Source organism: Bos taurus, chromosome 18, assembly GCF_002263795.3.
Source record: "Bos taurus isolate L1 Dominette 01449 registration number 42190680 breed Hereford chromosome 18, ARS-UCD2.0, whole genome shotgun sequence".
Lineage (NCBI taxonomy): Eukaryota > Metazoa > Chordata > Mammalia > Artiodactyla > Bovidae > Bos > Bos taurus.
The window spans coordinates 3572436-3598641 of NC_037345.1; the positions used below are offsets into that span (position 1 = coordinate 3572436).

Here is a 26206-nt window from a genome sequence, read left to right on the forward strand (position 1 = left end):
GCAGAAACAAGTCTGAATCTTACTCATTCATCAACTACATGAGCAACTTCCATGCAGAATCTGATTCTAGTTTTTGAATACAAGAGGATGTTCTCACTGTTCATGTCAGTAACTTTTATTTTCATCTGCACTTCATAGAAACAAACTTTACTGGGGGTTTCACAGTGAAAGCTGACTTCATGCAGATGGTGGGATTTAAACTGCTATATAGAAAGCAGTTTAGACCATAGTAACTTCTGCAGATGAAACTTTATGATATAACTGTTAATGATATGATCTTCTTTAAATGGTTGCCATTTTATAAGTTAAAAAGCAAATCAGACACTGCTTATTGGCGTTTTAGGGGACAAAGTGAAATAGATACTCTCCAGATGCACTGATTTCCTTCTTGCTCTTTTCTTCTAGGGGTTTGTAGGAAATGCAAACGCAGACAGTGTTGTGTACTATAGACTCCAGCCTTCTATCAAAGCCAGATTTCTGCGCTTCATCCCTCTAGAGTGGAACCCCAAGGGCAGAATTGGAATGCGAATTGAGGTGTTTGGATGTGCATATAGTAAGTATTTGTTTATCCAACGCAGTGGAATAGATATCAAAGGAGATGTTTTAAAAGCCAACTATATGCTGAAATTGGCTTTAGAGTATGTAAAGAGACGGAAAAACAGGGGCAATTTTTGTGGAAAGCTTTATATGTGCCCATACATGCCAATATTGGCTTATGTTTTCTGCTTTTATATTTTAAATCAGAAATGGAAGCATTTTATTGACAAATTGATACAGAGATAAATAGATAGATGTTTGTAGACACATGTGAGTCCATTTACCCAAATCTGATATTACTGACTATATCTTAACTTGTAAATATTAGAACTTATCTCTGTAGGCTATATTTTATGATGTTTCATTTGGGTAGCCAAAATTTAATAAAAGACAGTGACCCATTTAGTAAAACCAATCATCTGTTGTGAGAACAAAGAATGCTTTTCCTCTGCAGCCTAAAAATAATATGCCATGAAACTCACTTATAAATATGCTATGCCTTGAACATAAATTCATAGAGAAAGTAAAGACCCCTGCCAAAGTGTAAAGTGTGTTTGAAATACTTTCATATAAGAAAAGGTAGAAACCACAGATTTCACTTAGTCTCCTCCTAATGAAGCATTTTGTTATGTCTTTCTGTGGGACAGGGACCTAAGAGTTATTGATAGTCTACCTCAAGCCACACTATCCTGTCAGATGCCCTTCTATTAGAGAACAATGAGTTAGTTAATATGATCTAGAATTATCAGACCAGCAGTCTGAGGTTTGGAGACAGTCAGTAATTTGCCCAGTGTCTCACAACTTAGTCCACAGAAGAACTGTTCAGTTCCACTACATCCTGATTCCTCTAGTAAACCTTTATTTCTTTAGCCACTAAAGCTTTCTTCTCACGTGTCTCATCGCTTTTTCAGGCTCACTTTATTTACGTAAAAGGTGGGCATGTCATACAGAGGACAGGCAGCTTGTTGAAATTGTCTGCACTGCGTCCGACAGAGAAACGACGTTGACAGAAATGTCATCATTGTATTAATAGCAATAGAGCACTCATGTTAATAGGATTAATTTTTATAATTCCAAAAGTAACACTTTTCTTCAGTGCTTGTTATATGTTTGACACCACATTAAGCAGTTAGTTTATAATTCAAAACCAAGTCCAGATAAACATTATTAGGTAACTCTTCCATTCCCCTGCTTTGCAAATGAGGAAGCTAAAGCTTAGAGATTCGACTCTTGAGGCTGTGACTTGCTCCAGTCCCCCAGATAGGAAATGACAGGATTTGCAGCCTCATCTGCCAGACTCCAGAACCCCAGCTCATGCTCTGCCTCCTCCAGCTGTTAAATCCAAGACGAGCCATGGGCAGCTTAACTTCTCACCATCTGCCTGACTTCCTGGTAGCTTTCTTGGCTTCTGCAGTTCAGCTCAGCTGCTCCTGGTATGTGTTAGCGCCTCCCTTTACAATGATCTCACTTGAATAAAATTATCCTTAAAGAAAAAAAAAAATCCCACCCCAGATTGTGATTCTGGAACACAGAATCTGGACAGTCTTATTTGTCTTAGGATTGTGGAGTTTTACATGCCATACAATGGACAATCAGCAAAGCAAACTCCAAAACGATTCATATTTATAGTTACATTTTCTACTGGTTCAGAGCATCCACTTTGCAAAATATTTATCACTGTATAATAATAGCAAACAGTTATTGAGCACTTACTCTGCGTCAGATAACAGTTTTTATAGATATTCTAATTTAATCCTAAAAATCACCCATCCAAAGAAGTCTTAGAAATATTAAGCAGTTTTCCCAGCAGCACACACTTCATATTTTGAATCTCATATGTAAACTCAACATTAGTTTAACAAGGCTACTGATGCTAGTCTCCTTTGTAATGTCCCTATGAAGTGGCTGCTGGGAAAGGAGGGTCTTTGAGTCTCTGAGAAGTGGCAGCAAGTTCCTTTGAGTTCTCTGCTGCTTTGTGCTGGATGATAACTCATCTTCCTCCCACTTCCCACCCTTGTATTGATCTGCAGCCCCATGGAACAGTGTTTTCACTGTGACTTCATTTGCTGTCTCTTGGAGGAAAGTACATCAGCTGTGCATTTAGTCAGCCTCCTTTTTTCATGGACCCACGATTGAAGGATCAATACTGAGAGGAAGTATTTTAAACTCAAACATAAAGACACATGGTAAAATGATATTATTGTTGCTGTTCAGTTGCCAAGTCATGTCCTACTTTTGAGACCCCGTGGCCTGCAGCATGACAGGCTTGCCTGTCCTTCACCGTCTTCCAGAGTTTGCTCAAACTCGTGTCCATTGAGTCGGTGATGCCATCCAACCATCTCATCCTCTGTTGTCCCCTTCTGTTGGATAATTTTGTATAAAAGACAAAAAAATAAACTTAATGGAAAAATACTTTCATAGATGACCAAAAAAAAACCTCAACAAGGTTGGGTGTGAATGCATTATGGGAATGTATTTGATCAAGTTGACTTTAATTCCTCAATTACACCATAGTCAACACTTATTCTCATGTATGCATAGCATTAGCCTTGCAGAATATTAGTTTACTAAAACATTATACTATTTATCATTCAGTTCAGTTCAGTTCAGTTGCTCAGTCATGTCTGACTCTTTGCGACCCCGTGAACCACAGCATACCAGGCCTCCCTGTCCATCACCAACTCCCAGAGTCCACTCAAACCCATGTCCATTGAGTCGGTGATGCCATCCAACCATCTCATCCTCTGTCGTCCCCTTCTCTTTCTGCCCTCAATCTTTCCCAGCATCAGGGTCTTTTCCAATGAGTCAGCTCTTTGCATCAGGTGGCCAAAGTATTGGAGTTTCAGCTTCAATATCAGTCCTTCCAATGAACACCCAGGACTGATCTCCTTTAGAATGGACTGGTTAGATCTCCTTGCAGTGCAAGGGACTCTCAAGAGTCTTCTCCAACACCACAGTTCAAAAGCATCAATTCTTTGGTGCTCAGCTTTCTTTATAGTCCAACTCTCACATCCATACATGACCACGGGAAAAACCATAGCCTTGACTAGACGGACCTTTGTTGGCAAAGTAATGTCTCTCCTTTTTAATATGCTGTCTAGATTTGCCATAACTTTCCTTCCAAGGAGTAAGCGTCTTTTAATTTCATGGCTGCAGTCACCATCTGCAGTGATTTTTCAGCCCCCAAACATAAAGTCAGCCACTGTTTCCATGGTTTCCCCATCTATTTGCCATGAAATGATGGGACTGATGCCATGATCTTAGTTTTCTGAATGTTGAGCTTTAAGCCAACTTTTTCACTCTCCTCTTTCACTTTCATCAAGAGGCTCTTTAGTGCTTCTTCACTGCCATAAGGGTGGTGTCATCTGCATATCTGAGGTTATTGATATTTCTCCCAGCAATCTTGATTCCAGCTTGTGCTTCCTCTAGCCCAGTGTTTCTCATGATGTACTCTGCATACAAGTTAAATGAGCAGGGTGACAATATAAAGCCGTGACATACTCCTTTTCCTATTTGGAACCAGTCTGTTGTTCCATGTCCAGTTCTAACTGTTGCTTCCTGACCTGCATACAGGTTTCTCAAGAGGCAGGTCAGGTGGTCTGGTATTCCCATCTCTTGAAGAATTTTCCACATTTTATTGTGATCCACACAATCAAAGGCTTTGGCATAGTCAATAAAGCAGAAATAGATGTTTTTCTGGAACTCTCTTCCTTTTTCGATGATCCAGCGGATGTTGGGAATTTGATATTTGGGTCCTCTGCCTTTTCTAAAACCAGCTTGAACGTCTGTAAGTTCATGATTCACATATTGCTGAAGCCTGGCTTGGAGAATTTTAAGCATCACTTTACTAGCGTGTGAGATGAGTGCAATTGTGCGGTAGTTTGAGCATTCTTTGTTATTATCTTTCTTTGGGATTGGAATGAAAACTGACCTTTTCCAGTCCTGTGGCCACTGCTGAGTTTTCCAAATTCACTGGCACATTGAGTGCAGCACTTTCACAGCATCATCTTTTAGGATTTGAAATAGCTCAACTGGAATTCCATCACCTCCACTAGCTTTGTTCATAGTGATGCTTTCTAAGGCCCACTTGACTTCACATTCCAGGATGTCTGGCTCTAGGTGAGTGATCACACCATCGTGATTATCTGGGTCATGAAGATCTTTTTTGAACAGTTCTTCTGTGTATTCTTGCCACAAATACAGAATTTCTTGCCACAAATACAGAATTTGTATTCTTGCCACAAATTCTTAATATCTTCAGCTTCTGTTAGGTCCATACCATTTCTGTCCTTTATTGAGCCCATCTTTGCATGGAATGTTCCTTTGGTATCTCTGATTTTCTTGAAGAGATCTCTAGTCTTTCCCATTCTATTCTTTTCCTCTATTTCTTTGCATTGATCTCTGAGGAAGGCTTTCTTATCTCTCCTTGCTATTCTTTGGAACTCTGCATTCAAATGGGTATATCTTTCCTTTTCTCCTTCGTTTTTCACTTCCCTTCTTTTCACAGCTATTTGTAAGGCCTCCTCAGACAGCCATTTTGCTTTTTTGCATTTCTTTTTCTTGGAGATGGTTTTGATCCCTGTCTCCTTTACAGTGTCACAAAGCTCCATCCATAGTTCATCAGGGACTCTTGTCCATCAGATCTAGTCCCTTAAATCTATTTTTCACTAAGGGATTTGATTTAGGTTGTACCTGAATGGTCTAGTGGTTTTCCCTACTTTCTTCAATTTCAGTCTGAATTTGGCAATAAGGAGTTCATGATCTGGGCCACACTCAGCTCCCGGTCTTTTTTTTTTTTTTTTTTGCTGACTGTATAGAGCTTCTCCATCTTTGGCTGCAAAGAATATAATCAATCTGATTTTGGTGTTGACCACTGGAGAGTTAATATGAGTCAGATGCTATTTTTTATAATCTTAATGACACAGTGAAGTCAGTACTTGTATACTACCATTGTATGGTCTGCTAAATGACCCCTGTGACTTGCTCCGGGTTGCCTGGCACAGAAATATCTGTGATCACTAGTGTTCCCTGCCCTCAATAGGACGAGCTATAGGTCAGCAGAAGAATCCAGCTTAGGATTTTGTCTTCAAGTCTCCTGAGTAGCCCAGATCAGACTGGATTTTCCCCAGATATGCAAGCCCATTTTTCTGCAATCGTTACAACGAAAAGAAAAAAAAAAAAAAAGGAAAAGTGTTAAGGGTGCAGTATGAGCAGGGTAGGGTCTCTCCCCGAGCACAGACTCTGGACACCTGTCCATGTTGGCAGTGAAGTGGGCCTCCTGGGGGCTTGCAGAAGGCCTGGAGCATTGCATCTGCCTGCCGGCTCATGTGTTCCCATTGCCTGCACCATGTTACCATGACTTTGGGGGGGAGTGTGATTACCTGAGCAACTCACTCAAGAATATTGTGTACTACAGTGCTTCAAAAGTCTCCTGACATGGGGAAAAGTGGACTCACAGAAATTAAGGACTTTGGAATTGCATAGCCTGTGTTAGATCTAGGATCTGAAATCAGATCTGTCACCTTCCAAAACTAGTACTCTTGATGAATCAAACTTGTGTTCATCCTTTAAATATCTATTAACACTGGCAAAAAAAGAAATCTACTTTTTTTAGTGCAGTAGGGTGTAGGGAGGAATTTAAATTAATATACACTTCCTTAAAGATGAGAAAGTGTGATGTCATGAAAATTACACAAACCCAAAGCAAAATATGGTACCATTAGTATAAGGTGTTAGGAATGAAGTGATTGATAGACTAAGGTTAGTATGAGAAAGTTTATGGCAGTAGGTTTTGAAACTAAGGTGCAGATATTTTTGCATGGGAGGCTGTGAAAATGGTCTAAATAGGAGAAAGGGTGTGCTCAGTCAAGCCTGGGAATGAGGATCAGTCTATATGCTTGGAGGATCAGTTTGCATTTGAGAATGGTGATTCAGACTGAAATATGGGTGCAGGGTGGAGGGCTATATGAGGGGTACAGATTAAAGGCAGCAGCTCAGTTGGAAGGTTTCTTGAATTCCTTTGTGCAAGTGACAGCTGGAGTCTCAGACTAGAGGACCAGCAATATGGAAAGAGAGTTCTCCTGAATTGAATCAAATTCACAATATGATGAGACTGCTGTTGAATCTTTACCATCTAAGCCACCAGGGAGGCCCCGGTGAGTCTGCCTGCAATGCAGGAGACCCAGGTTCAATCCCTGAGTTGGGAAGATCCCCTGGAGAAGGGAATGGAAACTCCACTCCAAATTCTTGCCTGGAGAATTCCATGGACAGAGGATCCTGGTCGACTACAGCCTATGGAGTTGGATAGGACCGAGTGACAACACTTTCTCTTTCACTATCGCATCAAGAGAATTCGGTGATTTTATGTGAGTAGCCACTGAGTTATCATCAAATTTGAGCGACTGTCTGGAAGGTGATACCATTTACTGGGAGGAGGCACTGGAGAACAAATAAGTTCTGGAAGGGAGCAGGAGAAAGAATTAATTCCACTATTGAAGCAACAGTTAGAACTGGACATGGAACAACAGACTGGTTCCAAATAGGAAAAGGAGTACGTCAAGGCCGTTTTTGTCACCCTGTTTATTTAACTTATATGCAGAGTACATCATGAGAAATGCTGGGCTGGAAGAAGCACAAGATGGAATCAAGATTGCCAGGAGAAATATCAATAACCTCAAAGATGCAGATGACACCACCCTTATGGCAGAAAGTGAAGAATAATTAAAGGGCCTCTTGATGAAAGTGAAAGTGGAGAGTGAAAAAAAAAGTTGGCTTAAAGCTCAACATTCAGAAAACAAAGATCATGGCATCCGGTCCCATCACTTCATGGGAAATAGATGGGAAATAGAAACAGTGTCAGACTTTATATTTCTGGGCTCCAAAATCACTGCAGATGGTGACTGCAGCCATGAAATTAAAAGACGCTTCCTCCTTGAAAGGAAAGTTATGACCGACCTAGATAGCATATTCAAAAGCAGAGACATTACTTTGCCCACAAAGGTTCGTCTAGTCAAGGCTATGGTTTTTCCTGTGGTCATGTATGGATGTGAGAGTTGGACTGTGAAGAAAGCTGAGCACCGAAGAATTGATGCTTTTGAACTCTGGTGTTGGAGAAGACTCTTGAGAGTCCCTTGGACTGCAAGGAGATCCAACCAGTCCATTCTGAAGGAGATCAGCCCTGGGATTTCTTTGGAAGGAATGATGCTAAAGCTGAAACTCCAGTACTTTGGCCACCTCATGAGAAGTGTTGACTCACTGGAAAAGACTCTGATGCTGGGCGGGATTGGGGGCAGGAGGAGAAGGGGACGACAGAGGATGGGAAGGCTGGATGGCATCACTGACTCGATGGACGTGAGTCTGAGTGAACTCCGGGAGTTGGTGATGGACAGGGAGGCCTGGTGTGCTGTGATTCATGGGGTTGCAAAGAGTCGGACACGACTGAGCGACTGATCTGATCTGATTGACTCAGTGAGTTTGAGCGACAAAAATACGGAAGATAGGAACTCCATAGCTTCTGGGTTGGAGATACAGAATTGAAACCTATACAATATCATTAGTTATTAAGTCATAATCTTTCTACTTACTGTCGATAATAAAAGTATAAAGTTTAAAGCTATGTTTGTACAACTGCTCATGTCTTTGAAAGACAGAAATGCTTTTCTCTCATAATTAAAACAGGTCTTTCATACTGTTTTTCAGGTAGTGTGCATTTTTTGCCAAAATTTAACCTCACCCCCTCCCCATTGTGCCTAATGTGTGTTGGCTAGAGTTATACATGCAAGCTGTCTCTGTGAATATTGCTGGGAAAGTGGCTGTTGTGAGACCCACACATGGTTTTATTACCCTCTCTCCCAATGAGTTAGAGCAGTAACTTGTTATGAAGGAGCACCAAGTGAATGGAAAATCCATATCAAAGAGCATGTTCTCCTTTTATGTTGGTAAACCTGAAGTTGTTTCCTGAGTAATGAGAGAAGCAGAAGCTAGATTTTATGGGTTCAAAGGGAAAGTATAAATTTCAGATGTCTTGGCCGTAGCCACTGCAAACATGTTTATAGATCTGGACAAGAGGTTTTGGGAAGGAAATAACTTGTGGAAGAAAGAAAAAGACAGTGTTTGATGGTGAAGAAATACTGCTCTATGCAGTGTGTCCCAAAGAATAAACAATGGTAAACAAAAGGCAAGAAAAGAAAATAACCGGGTTCAAGCGAGTGCGTCTGAGGAGTCCTTCGGAATGGCAATTAAGCCGCAGGAGATAATGTTTAATTGTGGGTAAACTGCTGAAGCAGTTGCCCTGAGAGTAAATTCTTGGTTTTTTTCTCTAGTTCTTATGGGAACACTCTCATTTTGTAATCCGTGGTCTCTACTTACTCGTCCTCAGCAGAAGAACATCCAACTGCCCAGCCATAGCGAAAATAATTAGTGTCTTTGAACTGCTGTGGTTTCATGATTTTTCTAGTCTTAGGATCTTTAAATGATACATAAGGCCATCACACACATCCAGCCTTTATTCCCCTACCTAGATAATTCTTTAACTTGTGGTCTTTTCTCAGTGTGGAAATCACACTTTCTGACAGTTTCTCTAGTACTTCCTGTTTAGGTCAGAAGGTATGTTCTGCCCCCAGTCACATCAGGCACATTCTATGATGTTGAAACTAGATAGTCTTCTGGATAGATGAATGAATGAATTGCAGCAGGTCTGGGGAACCTCAGGAAGGCTGTCCCCATCATCCAGGTGGCACACCCAGCCTGTTAGAGATCAGGCATAGGGCCCTGGGCAAGGAGTGAGTGAGAGGCCTGGCAGAGAAGAAATGTACAGAAGTGTCAGTCTTGTATGCTTATGTGCTTAACGGCAGACCATGTAAGAGAAAAGTATGGATTCTATTTAATAGATGGAAATAAGTCAGATAGTGCAAAACACATTAACTTAAAAAAATAAGAGTGTGCATTTTGTAATGTAAAAGATACTGAAAGTTAGAACTTTCAGAACTACAGATGTGAGTTAGAACTACTCACATCTGTAGATTTCTGCTTAGAAAATATATTAACAGGAAACGTAATAAAGTGGCATGAGAAGTGCAAGTGTTTATGTGGGTGAAAAACTCTGAGAGAAAACTAGGTAATCAACTCTGTCTACTCAGGGTGCAGCTCTCTCACACCACTTGTTGGGTTAGCGGGGAAAGGAAAAGCAGGAAATGTGTTATATTTACCTAAAGTATAGTTGTGATTGAATCCAATATCTAATTATTAAGCAACTCCAACAGATGCCCTGGAAAAGGGAATGGCTACCCACTCCAGTATCCTTGCCTGGGGAATTCCATAGACAGAAGAGCCTGGTGGGTTACAGCCCATGGGGTCGCAAAGTGTTAGATATGACTGAGCACCTAATGCTAACAACGTGTTAACTGCTGAAATCTTGACAAGATGCATTAAATACAATCCCTGCTCTCAGATTGTTTATCAGCTAATACTGCAGCTAAGGGATCCTATTTTATGTCAGAGTTTAAAAAGAGGATAGATTCTTATTGGCCTAAAATCAAAGTAGATAAATTCTAATTCTTTGCAGAGTTTATAGTCTTAAGATTTTAATTTGATGATAGGTGAAGTTATATTAAATTAAAATAAGGTTAGCTATTAAAATTCGAGGAAATAAGGACACTGTGAAAACCCATCAGGATTATGTCAAAAGCACACAGAGCCAACTGAAGAGGCTCTCACTGATCAAAGATGCAAATATTTTAGCATCTGTAAAGTTGGTAACTGCAGTTCTGAAACATATTAACTATATTTAAAAGAATGGATTCATGATAATTCTAAAAAGAGAAAACTCTCATTGGTCACCTAGGAGAGCTATTAAGGAATTGACTCATTATTTTGAAAACTAATAAATGTGGAGAAAACATCAAGCATTTATCCTGGTTTTCCTATGTAATCTGTACCTCAAGGCGATCACATAGAAGATTAGAAGGGCTTTCTGTTTTAAGTTATATTTATATAAATAAAGAAGAAATAGTAGAATCAGTATATGCCCATTTTGCAATCCTAAATAAGTTAATGGACCAAGTTAATAATTATATAACATTCACATTATAATATATCCACAATATAATACAATCCACCATATATTATAATATCCAAATTTATTATACTCAAGCAGTAGCAGTTGATGAAAAGGGAAATATCTCTGAGATGAACATATAACATTTACAAAGTGTTGTTATTAAAATGATAATAATAGCATGCATGTGTTCACAAAAAGAGAGAGATTTCCTTTTAGGTACCAGTCATAAGAGAGAGCTTTTATTGGACTATCTTGCTGCCCACAACAATTATTGTTGCTGGATAAAATATATATTTTAAAAGCTGCTTCAGGGCTTTGAAGTTCAACTCAAAACAGGCAGAAACTTGAAAAGGACTTGATTTTTGAAAGATGGAAAACAAATTCCAGGAGATCCACGTGTAACTGACTTCCTCCTAAGAACATCATTATACTCAAGAAGAAGGGAGCCAAATTTTGCTAGGAGACAGAGGACAAAGTTCAAAGTTGCCAGAGTGGTTAGAACTTTAGGGTGGAATACCGAAAAGCAAGGTGTCAGAAGGGGAGCCCTGACTTCTGCGTCCACAGTCACCTTAAAGCCTTGCCTGATCCCTGACTTGCACGTGCCCACGATGCACCGGGCAAAAGCAGGAGCCAGGAGATGAAAATCCTGGGGACTTCATTCAGCACCTGCCTAGTTCTGGGAAGGGCACCTTTGGATTCAAGTCCTGCCATCTTAGACTTGCTAAGCACTTTGGGCTTCTAACTGAAAACCCAGAAAGGCATTGCTTTAGGAATAAACACCGTAACCGATGGCCAACTGTTATGTCCTGGGACTAAAGACAAATCCAAAATAGACCTGTCCCAGAAAAATCTGGAAGCAAGCTTTCACAGAGTCAAGGTGATCTGCCAGTAATTCAGCTCCCTGTGGAGCTGAATTTTCCCTGTAGTTCCTTCCACACCATCCATCTCTCGCCAGACTCCCCGCCTTCCCAGCCCTTCCTACCCACTCCTCCCCTCCCCACATCCTCCTGACCCTGGACCTTCTCATAGCGGTCATCTATTCATCTTAAATATCACTTCCTCAGAGATGTCATCCCTAATCAGCAACCTAATTTGAATCTTTCTACTCAAAACTCTCATATAACCCTGTCCTTTTCCTTCAAGTTCCACTTACCATTTGTAAAAGCATCTGTTCACATGGGGATGAGTCTCATGATGTCTTTCTTTTCCTTATGGTTTGAGGATCCGTGAGGCCAGAAGCCTGAATGTTCACTGTTACACAGGCTTCTGCTATAGAACTTAGCACAGTACATGTTCAGCAATTATTTGTTAAGTAGATGCATTAAGAAAAATGTCTGATTCGCTATGATATAAACCAAAAAAGTGAATGAATATGTAAATATCCAAGTTTATTATATTCAAGCCGTGGCAGTTGATGAAAAGGGAAAAATCTCTGAGATGAACATATGACGTTTCCAAAGTTGTTATTAAGATGATAATAATAGCATGCCTGTGTGCTCAGTCACATCTGACTCTTTGTGACCCTGTGGATAGTAGTCTGCCAGGTTCCTCTGTCCATGGAATTTTCCAGGCAAGAATACTGGAGTGGGTTACCATTTCCTCCTCCAGAGGGTCTTTCTGACCCAGGGACTGAGCCCGTGTCTCCTGCATCTCCTGCATAGGCAGGTGCCTTCTTTACCACTGAGACACTAAATAGCATACTTAGTAATAAATGTCAAGGCATTTTGATGTTTCCACTGGATGCCAAGATCTTCTTTGGTGTAGCATGAAAGGTTGGAATTATTCTTCACATGTTCCAAATGGGGAAACTGAGAATCTGTGAGATCACAAAAATTAAAATATTAGAAACAGAAATCCAGCTTACATCCTCCCATGACACACTCCAGTGTCCTTGATGAAGTAGATGTTATCTATTTCAAGTCTATTCAAAATGTTAATTTAGATTGACATATAAATGGCCATGATGACGTTTGCTCCCATGACCCCCTGGAGTGTTATCACTGACCTTAATCATTTAAAACCATGATAGTCAAGTCACCTTTTCCCTGTCTGCCTTCTTCCTTTTTGTTGTATTACTTTTAGTTGTTTTAAACCCGAGTCCCTTAAATCATTCTGTGTTCTTTTATGCTACCATGCAAAAATAGAACAGCTCATTTCCTGTTGATTTCTAGAGTGCTTCGTCTGTCCTCTACATCTCTTTAAAGCCTAGTTCTGTAGTGCAGACGCAAGTGCCTCTACGTCATGCTGTAGCTTTAACATTTCACTATATAATAGTTTAACGGTGACTCAGTCTGATTAATGTGTTTTATTTATAAAGAGAAACTGGACCTCTGTTTAGTGATTCATAGGTAGTAATTTTTAAATAGAGAGGCAGTATTCAGTGTTTAGGGCTGAATTCAATTTCGCCAAGAAGAGTTTGGTCCGTCTCTGTTTCCACCAGCAGTAACTCTCTTTTTCTATTTGTGTTTTTTGGGTGATTCCCTAACAATTATTAGAAGACTGTCTTGTCTTTTTCAAGAATTCTTCCAGGACCATCAATAAAGTCAATTTCCTATTTTTAATGACTTGTTTTCCAGTTCATGCATTTCCTATTTCATTTTTTCTGATTTAAGTTTCTTAGTCAGCTGATCTCATCAATAATAATATGATTCAATAATAATATGGTTTAACTCACAGAATCTGTTGCTCCCTGAAACGTCTTTCAGGGACAAGTCGCTACCACCTCCACAACTTTCTGCAAGTACCGCCTATGATATTAATAAACAAAACAATTTTGATTTCCACGGTACAATTCCATATGCAATGAGGTTGTTCACTTTCAGAGAACAGGTTTCTATAAACTACTTGCTCTTCTTGTCAGATAACCCTCATGCTTTCGGCCTCAGGCTCACTCAGGAACCTGTCTGTCAGGGTTGTCTTTCAGAGGTTCTGTTAATGAATTAGTGGACGTCAGGCAGAGCTCGGGATGTTTGTTGAGTGTTTGTGGAGGCCACAAGAGGTTCTCCTTAGCTGACTCTAACGTGGGGGACCATGGCACGCCTTTGAGAAATCAAGCCCTTGGATGTGTTTTTTTCTGATAAGGTGGGGAAAACATTGCTTTTGCAAGTGGCAACCCCTAACCATTGGAGAAGCCTCCAGCTTCTAGAGCAGGGGCAGGGTGCAAGGGTGAGGAAAGGGGACTGGGTCAGGTGGGGGATATCACCGTGAGGAGTGTGCCTGCGTGTAAAATATGCAGAGGGAGGAAACCAGTTTGCTGCTCACGGAGGTGAAGCATTTCTGCCATTTAGTTAGCCTCCTTCTCTGAGGCTGAGGTTCGGCTCCCCCTTCACATGTGAGAAATCATTTGGGACCCAGCTCTACTGCAGAAGTGAAGCCTGAACAATCACCACTCAGGGACGGGTGTCCTCCCCGTTAGACTGTAAGCTCTGGGGGAACTGTGCTTGGTTTTATGCATCACTGTGCCTTCCACTGTGTTCGTAGAAAGGTCTCCGTAAACATGAGCTGCAGAAGGAGCACAGAATACGTTTCAGCAATTCCACTTCTGACACAACTCCCTGAAAGAAATTTAAATATTTTCTCTGAGGAAACTTTGTATTCAGTGGGAAGTTGTATTTCTAATCACGCAAATCAAGCAGGCCATACCTCTTTCCCAGGGTCACAGGGAGAATTGATACGAGAGCAGGGCTTGCAATCTTTGTGAGTCTCTTCTTTCCTTGATTCCTGCTCTGAGAAGAATTGAGATGGAGGTATTCACTGAGGAGGGTTCAGGTCACTGACAATTGCCGTGGTGAGTCAGCTCAGGCATTTGCTGACAGACAGAGAAAAAGCCACAGAACCCGCAGATGGCTCAAGCTCATTCTTGCTGCATAACCCAGCAGTGACATTGGAAATTGAGCATTTCTTGGGTACTTCAGAAATTCATTATTTTTTAAAGAGTCCACTTAAAAAAAAATAAACACACGAAATGTATTTATTAAACTATTGTTGGCATATCTCTTTCCCCGCCCAGTATTCTAATAATAAATAATAGCATTAGCGTTAGTAATTGTTCACATTTATTGAAGCCTAATTATATGCCAACAACTTCCAAAATTATATAGTAATGCATTCATACAACAGTCCTATGAAGAATATTCTATTATTAACAAAATATGTAAGTCACCTATATTTCAGCTTCAAAAAAGAATATACTCTTATTATTCCAACATTACAGTTGAAGGAATAGGGCCAAAGAGAGATAGTAACTTGCTGTGATGGAATAATGCCCTACAATCGTAAACATGTTACCATACATGACAAAGGTACTTTATAGTTGTGATTAAGTTAAGGGTCTTGAGTTGGGGAGATTATCCTGAATTATCCAGGTGGACCCAATGTAATCACAGGAGTCCTTGTAAAACAGAGGTGACAGGATCAGTTAGAAAAGGAGATGTGACTGTGAATGCAAACATGAGCGATGATGAGAAAGAGAAATTTGAAGTTGCTCTGATGCTGGTTCTGTACATGAAGGAAGGGGCCATAAGTCAAGGAATGAAAGGGTTCCTAAAAGCTGGAAAAGGCAAGCAAAGTGACTGTCTTCTAGAGACATCAGAGGGAAAGCAGTCCCTGCCAACCCTGATTTTCAGTTCGATTCAGTTCAGTTCAGTTGTGACCCCATGAATCACAGCATGCCAGGCCTCTCTGTGCATCACCAACTCCCCGGAGTTCACTCAGACTCATGTCCATCGAGTCGGTGATGCCATCCAGCCATCTCATCCTCTGTCGTCCCCTTTTCCTCCTGCCCCCAATCCCTCCCAGCATCAGAGTCTTTTCCAATGAGTCAACTCTTCGCATGAGGTGGCCAAAGTACTGGAGTTTCAGCTTCAGCATCAGTCCTTCCAAAGAACACCCAGGACTGATCTCCTTTAAGATGGACTGGTTGGATCTCCTTGCAGTCCAAGGGACTCTCAAGAGTCTTCTCCAACACCACAGTTCAAAAGCATCAATTCTTCGGCACTCAGCTTTCTTCACAGTCCAACTCTCACATCCATACATGACCAGTGGAAAAACCATAGCCTTGACTAGATGGACTTCTGTTGGCAAAGTAATGACTTCTGAATTCCAAAGCTGTTAGATAACAAATTTGTGTTTTCTTTTTATGGAACAAAGTGTGTTCCAGCAATGATAGAAAACTCATACACTTGCCTAAGGTAGAGTGCAGACTGAAACCCACACTGACTAGCTGTCTTAACTACCAGGCTAAGTATAATGTACTTATGAAAAATGGCTGAAAGGGCACAGACCAACAGGAGGTGAACATGTCAGAACAATTTGAAATTTATTTATAGAAAATTAGAGTTCATGCCCTCCCCATGGTGAGCCAGCATAAAATAGAGTCACATTATTAATATTGATGATAATATAATCATTAAAATATAACCTCAGTTATAGATCAGTCTCTTTTGGAAACAGAAGTAAAAACATTTATGTGAAATATTAGCAAATCAAATCCAGCGATGCATAAGGCTAGCATATCATGCATGTTTAATTCAGGAATACAGATTTAACATTTGGTGTTCCCAGGTGGTACAGTTGGTAAAGAATTCTACCAGTGCTGGAGATGCAAGAGACATGGGTTGGATCCTTGGGTGGAGAAGACCCCCTGGAGTAAGAAATGGCAACCCACTCCAGTTTTCTTGCCTGGAAAATTCCATGGATAGAGGAGTCTGGCAGGCTGCAGTGCATGAGTTCACAAAGAGTTGGACATGACTCAGCACACACACACACACACACACAGAGTCACACACAATTGAGTAATATGATTCACCATGTCAACAGAATAAAGAATAAAAATCATGTCATCTGAATTGATATAGAGTAAGTATTTGATGAAATCCAGTACCTAATTCATGATGAGAACTCTTTACCAACAAGGAAACAAAAGTAGCTACTTTAATCTGTTAGAAGCTATCTACAAAGAACTTATAGCAAGTATCCTACTTAATGGTGGATTATTTCAGATTGTCCCCTGAGATCAGGAGTGAGACAAGATGCTTACTATTATCTTTTCTATTCAATATTCTGTTAGAGGTCAGTGCAATAAAGCAATGAAGTAAAAACCCATTTAAAAACATAACTTTAGTTAATTAATATACCGATGAACAAATTTGCAATTAGAGAAGCAGTTCTCTCTTACAATCAAGTAGCATGTCTCTTCCTACATCTTTGGACAGTAGACCATTTACTGTTACAAGTGTTGTTAACCGCCAACTTTCAGTTGTTCCTGTAATCCATTTTCTAATACTTCTGCTTTTCCTATTTATATATTCCATTGTGTACAAAAGCTTCTTTTCTCCAAAAAAATGTTTGACAAAAGATTGGAATGTGTTATTAAATGTAAATTTAAATGTTAATATTATTTTAGATATTAATTTAGTGTTTTCATTAAAACAAATAAGCATTGAGTTGGATTAATTTTATTAATGGTCCATACACCTGTCAGTTTCAACATGAAGAAATACTGTTATAAATCATCTGGATTTTTTATTTTGTGAGAATGTGTTTGCATTGCCAGTGCTCTTTTTTAAAAGAAAATTTATTGTAGTATAGCTGATTTACCATGCTGTGTTAGTTTCAGGTGTACAGAAAAGGGAATCAGTTATACATGTATATGCATATATATTTCACATTCTTTCCCATTTAGATTATTATGGAATATTAAGTAAACTTCCTGTGCTATACAGTAGGTCCTTATGAGTTATCTGTTTTATATACAGTAATGTGTATATATTAATCCCAACCTAATTTATCACGTCCCCTCGTTTTTTCCTTTGGTAATGATTTTATTTTGAGATCTATTTCTATTTTGTAAATAAATTGATTTGTATCATCTTTATTAGATTTCACATATAGGGGATATCATATGATATTTGTCTTTCTATTTCTGACTTACTTCACTTAGTATGATAATCTCTAGGTCTATCCACGTTGCTGCAGATGGCATTATTGAATTCTCTTTCTATGGCTGAGTGATACTCCATCACATGTGTGCCGAGTCTTCTCTATCCTCTCCTCTGGTGACAGTCATTTAGGTTGCTTCCATGTCCTGGCTGTTGTGAGCAGTGCTGCAATTGGGGCGCGTGTATTGTTTTGAATTATGGCTTTCTCTGGATATATACCCAGGGATGGGGTTTCTGGGTCAGATGGTAGTTCTGTATTGATCCAAGTAGAGCATAAAGGTATATCAAAGGTGCATTTGATTTATTAGAGAAGGCATCCAAAGAAAATTCGAGAGACTCAGTGTATATAGGAACCTAAGAACGTTGGATTACTGTCACTAGGTTAACTACACGAATGGTTAAAATGCCCAACAGGGCAATAAAACCAAAATATTTGGGGATATATTTTCTGCCAGAATCGAAGTTATTTACATCTCTACTGGGGGAAAAAAAAACTATAAATTAATGTGTAACTTAGAGTCTGGCCCTAATCAGTAATAAATAGTAAAACTAGACATTTGTGAATTCACATAAAATTAAGTAATCCTTAGACAGGACTCTTTTAAAAAGCTCCAGCATGACATTGAGAGGACATGAAGTTATTCCTTTGATTTATTTTCCAGTTTTTCCAGTTTTCTTGGTAGTGGTAACATCGCTTTCCAAAGAGACATCTCTCTTCCATCAGCATCCTTGGAGAAAATTTAGATTCTCCCTCTTTCTCCCTCTGTCTCTCAAAAGATTATTTTTTTTCAGCTAGTCCCAGATTTTTATATCATTAACTGTCTTTAATCATAGCACAGCATTTTATGAGTATTATTTAAAATCATATGCTTTTAATATGTCAGATAAATTCTGTAAATAGCTTTTATAAATGAGCTTTCTATCTAAAGTAATACTGTTTGGAACCATCCTGAATTTCTTGTTTTACGAGAATCCTCATATATATATATTGCATGGATGTGATGTGAAGTTTCCCTGTACTGACATTGTACTCACACTCTGAATTGTTTTTAGATTTTTTTTTCCTGAAGGATATTGTTCACATGGATGTGAGATCTGTGATGTGACTGTAATGAGTTTGTTGAACCCTCTACTTCGCTACCTCCTGCTTTTCAGGCCCCCTTTTTAAGGGCAGCCACCTCCCTTCAAGTTCTCCTTCTGAGAGCTGAGTTACTGACTGCCCCTGGGGTTTCTCAGCAACCTCAGAGCTTCCTTTCAGGACAGTGGAGGAAAGACTGTGTTGGGAGAATGTCTAGCCATCTTAAAATTAAACATAATAGAACTAATTCTATTTTATGGGGACAAGTTTAGGAGTTGAAGTCTGGCAAGAGTAAGAAGATTATTGATTACCCTCTGCTTTAGCCTCAGGTTTCTAGACCTCAGAACTGAGCTTCCCCAACTACCTTAACTGAAGTGACCCCAGGCTTCTTTTAATCTTGATCAGAACGCCTCTGACAGTCTGTAATGGTTTATGAATTTACTCTTTTACATGCCACTTGTCTGTCTTCACTGAATATAAGTTCCTTGAGGACAAGGACCATATTGGTGTTGGTCCATCTTTTTATTGCAGCATCCATCACAGGGCCTCAAACTAGATGGTCTAAATACATGTTTATTTAGTGAATGGGTCCAATTACATTGTGTGATACCTGCGAATTAAGAACATAATAGGTCAGAGCAAGAGAAAATGGCAAGTGGCTTCCATTTAAGAGATGAAACAGTATACCACTGCCTTAGGCATCAGTAGTCTAATATGTTTCTCACTATCCCATATTGCTGATGGACATATTCCTGGCACAAAGCTTTTGGTGCAATGAAAGGCTAATATGACCATTATAATGTAATAGCTATAGTGAAGAAGAGAGGAAAAAAGAAATAGAAGGCTGAAGTATCCCAGGCTAGTCCCTCATTGGGGAAAAAAAATATCTCTTGGTAGCTAATTCCAAAGATAGACTTTATCTGAAATAAAATCATTATAATGATGGTTGCCTTTAAGCGATGCATTAACTCAGAGATAACTGCATTGCTCCAAATGTGTCAGCATTTAAGGCCTGTCTTATTGGAATTTTTCTTAATTTATTGTAATCTAATAATCATAGAACACATTATTTGTATTTGACACAGAGTTATGTTTGTGTCATGCACATTCATTCAGCTATATAACAAGGAATAATTGTTCGGTTAACATTATTCTTTCTACAGAATGCAATGTTTATTCATGTGTACTTGGTGAATGAATTCTTTATAAGCACATTAACAAGATGTGGAAAAATCAAACCTCTGAATTTCCAAAAGATAGCTGCATAAAATAGTTGAAAAAAATTTTGGGTAGTGGTGAATATAAATGGTTCATATTAAATATGATGGATAATCTGAATGAGATGCATATTTGAGCATACAAGTTGATGTAATAATTTTGTCGAATGAAACAAGATGAGTAAACTGTAATGTCGTTCTGTTGACTGGGAGACGTCACCTAACCAGTTGAAAAATAGCTTCCTATTTTATTGGGCTTCCCTAACCTCTTCATTTATTACATAAATGCACTCTCAAGGGTAATTGCTTTTTTTAAAAAAAACTTTGATTTGTGAAATGCAGGAAATGCTGCCAGGCTTTCTGAGTATTATCAGCTCTTTTTTCTGTCGCCTGTTCAGGGTGCAACTGATTTTGACAGATGTACTGTTATGTTACTGGTATAACATGACATCTTTTTTCAGATGAACTGAATAAAAGTGATCTTGACAATGAGTAGATAAGACACTGTCAGAAAGCTGAAAAAACCTGTCAATGTCACAGTTATGACACAAACACGGCAGAACAGCTCTTATAATGTCATTAAGTGAATATCTTTCCAACAACACCCGTGAGAAGATAGAAAATAGCATTGCTCTTAAATACTATTACTTAGCCACACACAAAAAAAATATAACACAAAGGTCAGTTTAATATACATTTGAGGTGGCATTTGATGAGTCTGATGTATATGTATGTATTTATATGTGAATCTTTTTTATATGGCATGTATGAAAGAATTTTGAGATTTCAAAAGTAGGAAAAGATTTCTACTTTTTCAGAAGCTAAAAAACCCTTTAACTCCAGCTTTTAAGAAAGTCATTGAAAATGTTGATCATGAAATATGCAAAGTGGTTTTAGCGGTATTAATTATAATCTTTTCCCTGATGTTTTTATGGGTTAAGAAACAGTCTTTAATAACATAAGAGAAATTAGGCATACATTTCAAAATATATTTCTAGATCATGAATTTTGTAAATAGGTGGGTAAAATCTGAAATGGAATCAGTCCCAGGTATCAAGAAGGAATTAGACATTTGTGGTTTTATTTTCCATTATTATGATTGACTTGGAGCTGAACTATACATGTATGGGTATATGTTTAATCCTCTCATAGATGTGGTTTTTAAATACTTTAATGAAAAGCATATTTATCCTTAGAACGACTTTTGATATCTTTGTCTAGGATCAGAGGTGGTTGATCTTGATGGAAAAAGTTGCCTTCTCTACAGATTTGATCAAAAATCTTTGAGCCCGATAAAGGATGTAATTTCTTTGAAATTTAAAACCATGCAGAGTGATGGGATTCTACTCCACCGGGAAGGACAAAATGGAGATCACATCACGCTGGAATTAAGAAGAGGAAAACTCTTTTTGCTTATTAATTCAGGTAAAACTCTTTGGATAAAGTGCTTGAAAATCTGGTCATTTAGCTATCACCTTAGTAACTTTATGCTTTTATAACTTACCTTTTTTAGTGATTAAGGTACCTTATTTCCACATTCAAGGGTTTATATGTGTGTGTATATATATATATATATATATATATATATATATATATGCCAGTATTGCACTTTCATGTAATTTGTGAACTATTCAGGACCCTCATTTGATGTTTCTTACACAGTGCTGATAGAACCACTTAGTTATTTTCAAACGTCTTGATGGAAGGGATGGGTCACTGAAAAATACTGAGGTATTATAAAATAATAAGGTTGTAGCAAAGATAAAATTTTCATTGAAAACGAACCTGTGATGATGGGTAATACTAATAAAGAGAATTAACAGTGGAAGAAATGACAGCAAGGTTGAGAGGATATTGTATTCAAAGTTGAGGTAAATTCAGACTAGCGTTTTGGCTGGGGTGCATGGAAGGAGATTGCAGTTGTTATGAGAGACTCTGGTCCCCATGAAAGAATGCTTTTCTCTTTTTTTTCAGCTGGGAATCATGGCTCTGTTCTTTTCTCTCCCCTCTAAGGTGACGCGAAGCCGCCCTCGGCTCGTGCCCCGGTCAGGCTCACCCTGGGCAGCCTGCTGGACGACCAACACTGGCACTCCGTGCTCATCCAGCGCTTGGGCACACAGGTCAACTTCACGGTGGACGGGCACAGGCGTCGTTTCCGCGCCCAGGGCGAGTTCAGTTCCCTGCATCTCGATTATGAGGTGTGATGGTTACGTTTCAATTCATGCAGACTTCGTGAAGTCTAGGTGGTGAGGTCTAGGAAGGCAGTGCTCTAGAAGACCCACCTCCAGAGTCAGTCAAGGTCCTGAGGAAGTGTTCCTCTAGGTAGCCTCACTCAGGTAGTGAGTTTTGTGCCTATAGTACTGCGGCTTCATTTTTCTCCCTGCATGTTAATTTATCTTTATAAAGAAACATCATCTTTTTTTTGCCTGCAGTGTGTATGCAGGAAATCTCCCTGAAGAGATCTCCTTACTACAAGTAAATATAGACTGTGTTGTATGATTTTGGAGGTGGTGGGGGCAAAAAGCACTCCTGAACAGTGCAGATTTAGAGAAAGAATGTAGCAACGAATAGGTTAACTGATTCATCAATACCCAATTCAAATGCACAAAAATCAATATATGCCAGAAATGTATATAAAATAAAATGTCATTATAATTGGTTACATTGTTAAAACCAGTCACTATGGAAATAAAGATGTATTTTTCTTCAACAACCAATAAATATTAAAATCAAGTTTGATTAGCAACTTGTAAGAATAATCAAGCTCTATTGTCAGTGAAAACTGAATGCATATAAACTTATTTTAAAACCTGCATCATAATTTTTTTTTAAATCTCCATTTGAAATTAACAATATGGCAGTGTAGAGTACTGAAAAATTGGTCTATCTGTGATGACTACAGCTATAGTTGCTAATCGTAATTATTTAAGCAGATTATCAGAAAATCACTAAACAATATTATTGATGCCATTTTTCTTTCTAAGATCAGCTTTGGAGGGATTCCAGCACCTGGAAAACCAGTGTCATTCCCCCATAAACACTTTCATGGGTGTTTAGAAAATCTCTTTTACGATGGAGTGGATATCATTGATTTGGCCAAGCGGCAGGACCCACAGATGATCGTTATGGTAAGAGAGTCTTCATGTATACAAAAAAGGGAAAACTGTGTGGCTTTCCCCCCCACACAAAAATGCTTCATTTTGAATTCCCACTTGACATGATATTTTATTTTATTTTATTTTTTTTTTGACATGATATTTTAGACCTTACTCTTGTTCTTTAGAAAAAGAGTTCTCAGTTCTCAGCTTGGCAATATGCATGTACGGGATTAATTCTATGCAAAATATTTAAAATTCACAGGTCATGATTATTTTATTTTTATATGAAGTAAAGCAGGTTCTTTTCTTGGTGCAATTGATCATTTTATTTTGTTGTGATATTATTGGTCCCAGGAGACTAATTTCTTTTCCTCTGTAATTTCCTTAATAAGATACTCCCTGACTTACTCTCCGAAGCAGAATACTGGTTTCCTGGAATCAGATAACATGCACGTATATTAGAGAAGCGGTTGGAAAATTTGTATTTTGCCATGGTCATTCATAACTAATAAAAGAAGCTAATAGGCTTTTACAAGATTGCATCTGCCACGAGCAGTGCTGGTCAGGCTGTTTGATGTTCTAATTCTATGGAAATGTGGTGGAATTTAAATACAGCTGTATTGGTCAGGGTGCAGTCAGAGAAGCACTCTGGGTTTAGGGACAAGGGGTCTGTTTTAGGACTTGGATCTTAACAGCTGGAGGCACTGGAAAGTGGAGGTCAGCGGTCTGGAAGAAGAGATGGAGCAGAGTGAAAGAGGCAGGACACGCTGGGATAGTCACCAGCCCCTCTGTCATCATCCTTCCCTGGACTTCATCACACGCAGACAGCCTTTTGGGGAAAGTGGCCAGCCTTTCACTTCTGACTCAGGTGTCTCGTCAGCTCCCTCTTTGGCTAACTTTTAACTGGACCCAGACAAGAAATGAGATTCTGGGGAACGTGCTTTCTAGCTTAACCTGCTTGCTGATAGAAAAGCAGACACATCCAACCATTTGAATACATTCCTTTAATTATTCAAAATTCAAAATATATAATAAAGCTCATGTTGTGTCAGCAAAACCCAGAGTACATCACAGAATTATTTATTGCTTATAAAATATTTTATTTTTAATTCTCTGTGTGAATTGATAGTGCTTATATGAGCACACCATCCAGCAAGATTTTTTAAATAGTTTTTTTTTTAATATAAAAAGGAAAAGGATTTAGATGGAAAATAAAACTATTGTAGAGAGATAGATGTGAGTGTTTCATTGCAAAATGAGTTTCCAGAAGCTGCTCATGTAGCTAACACCGGCTCTTCATTGCCAAGAGGATTTGCTGCTTGCAGAGTAGCTAGCAGACAGCTGTCCAAATGCAGCTGGTAAATGTTTCCATTTTTACCAGGTTTGCTAGTCTTATAATTGCCTTTACATTATGGGTCAGTATATTTCACTCTTCAGCTTTTGATGTTTCATTCACTGGGACAAGATATTTGTCTGCAGTGAAAGCTAGTTCACTTTTAACAGAATCACAATATAGCCAAATGTTTTTGTTTAACCTAGACCAGTACTTTAATTCCAGCTTGTCTTGTTTTAAATAAAGTGATTTCATTGACTTTTCAAATCTATATTTAGAAGGTTTGTTGAAGGTTATTTTCAGGAAAAATAAAAACATTTATCTTGATTTATGAAGCCTGTTAAGGAACATGCTAATTATTTCTAAATAGTTCAGACGTTAACATTTTTTTCTTAATCCTTAAATATGTATTTAGTGCTAACAGCAAAATAATCTTTCATGTACAATATTTTAATGAAAATTCATGCAATTCTAATGTATCTTGAAGATCTATTTAAAAACCATTAGACAAGAAATAATACATGTAAATCTGATGACAAGAGCATAAAAATAAGAAAAAAACCACAATGGTTCAAAATAAGAATGTAAGTAGTACATTGTACATTGTACATTGTATTATGCAATCTTAAACCTAAAAAAAAAGAAAGAAAAATAGGCAGAGGTTATGAACCGACCCTTCTGATGAAAGTGAGGCCAAAGAGCAACAAACCCATGAAAAAGACTTAGATTCTTTATTAGGTAAATGCAAGATAAATAACAACGATACATCACGTGGGCGTTTTGTCCTTGAACTTATGCAGATTTAAAAGAAATGTAATACCTATTGCTGCCAAGGATGTGGGGAAAAGTATGTCTTTGTGAACTACTGTTGGAAATGTGGAAAATTTAACTTTTTTTTTGAATTCAAGAAAGAAACTGGAAATATTTACTAAAATATGTAGATATACTAGCTCTGTATTTAGAACCGTCTTCTGAAGAACTGAAAATACCATCACATAGAGAAGCTTATTCGTGCTTGGTTGAGAGAGGCAAAACTTTGAAACAAAGTGACATCATACTAGTGGAAGTGGAAGTGTCAGTGGCTCAGTCATGTCCCAACTCTGCAATCTGATGGACTGTAATTCACCAGGCTCCTCTGCCCTGGAATTCTCCAGGCAAGAATACTGGAGTGGGTAGCTGTTCCCTCCTCCAGGGGATCTTCCCAACCCAGGGATCAAACCTATGTTTCCTGCTTTGCAGGCAGATTCTTTACCACTGAGCCACTGGAAAAACCCCTTGATAAGAAAACAATTGACTGGAAATTTGACCATTCACACAGTAGAATATTGCCTAATCAATAAAAGTAGGAATTAGGCTTTCACCAGATAATTCAAAAGGATTTCCATAAGGTATTTGTTAATGATAAAATCATGGTACAGCAAACAACATAAAACATGGCTCCCATTTTTATAAAACAAATAATGTCTAGTGTGTTGGTATATGTATTCCAAATATATATTTAGATATATGTGAATATACATATAACTGAACACATGCCTTAAATATGTATATGCACATATGTGTGTTGATATATTAATATACGTTTGTATGTGTCAATAGTAACAGAAAATTATGAAAGAATATGGAAGGGGAGCCAGTAGCTCATTAATATTGGTTATGTTATGGAGTAGCTTTGAAGCCAAAGGCAGCGAAAGTAGGAAGGGAAAACCAAGTAAAACATAAATAAAGAATTATTTTAAATAAATTTTGATTGAATTCAATTGCATTGAGTTAGATGCCTTTGTGAAATTTGAGAAATCGGAAGAAAACAATTTCACCCAGAAAGCCCAGGGAGAGATTTGCCTGACTGTGTATCCCTGGATTTGAAGAACCTTTAAGACATATGGCAAGGATTCCGTATCCATGTTGGTAGCAGTTTTCCCTGTTGTTTTAAACCATGGGTAATTAG

At 38.5% G+C, this 26206-nt stretch overlaps 1 protein-coding gene across 4 annotated transcripts in view; it reads left to right on the forward strand.

Moving 5' to 3' along the window:
* CNTNAP4 (contactin associated protein family member 4) overlaps positions 1–26206 on the forward strand; it is a 313164-nt gene that overhangs the window by 151956 nt on the left and 135002 nt on the right. For all 4 annotated transcript variants that reach the window (XM_059876848.1, XM_059876847.1, XM_010814367.4 and 1 more), the window contains exons 4-7: positions 406–553; positions 21049–21252; positions 21841–22025; positions 22812–22955. In XM_059876848.1, the coding sequence (XP_059732831.1) occupies positions 406–553; positions 21049–21252; positions 21841–22025; positions 22812–22955 (681 nt within the window). The remainder of the gene's footprint in view (positions 1–405; positions 554–21048; positions 21253–21840; positions 22026–22811; positions 22956–26206) is intronic.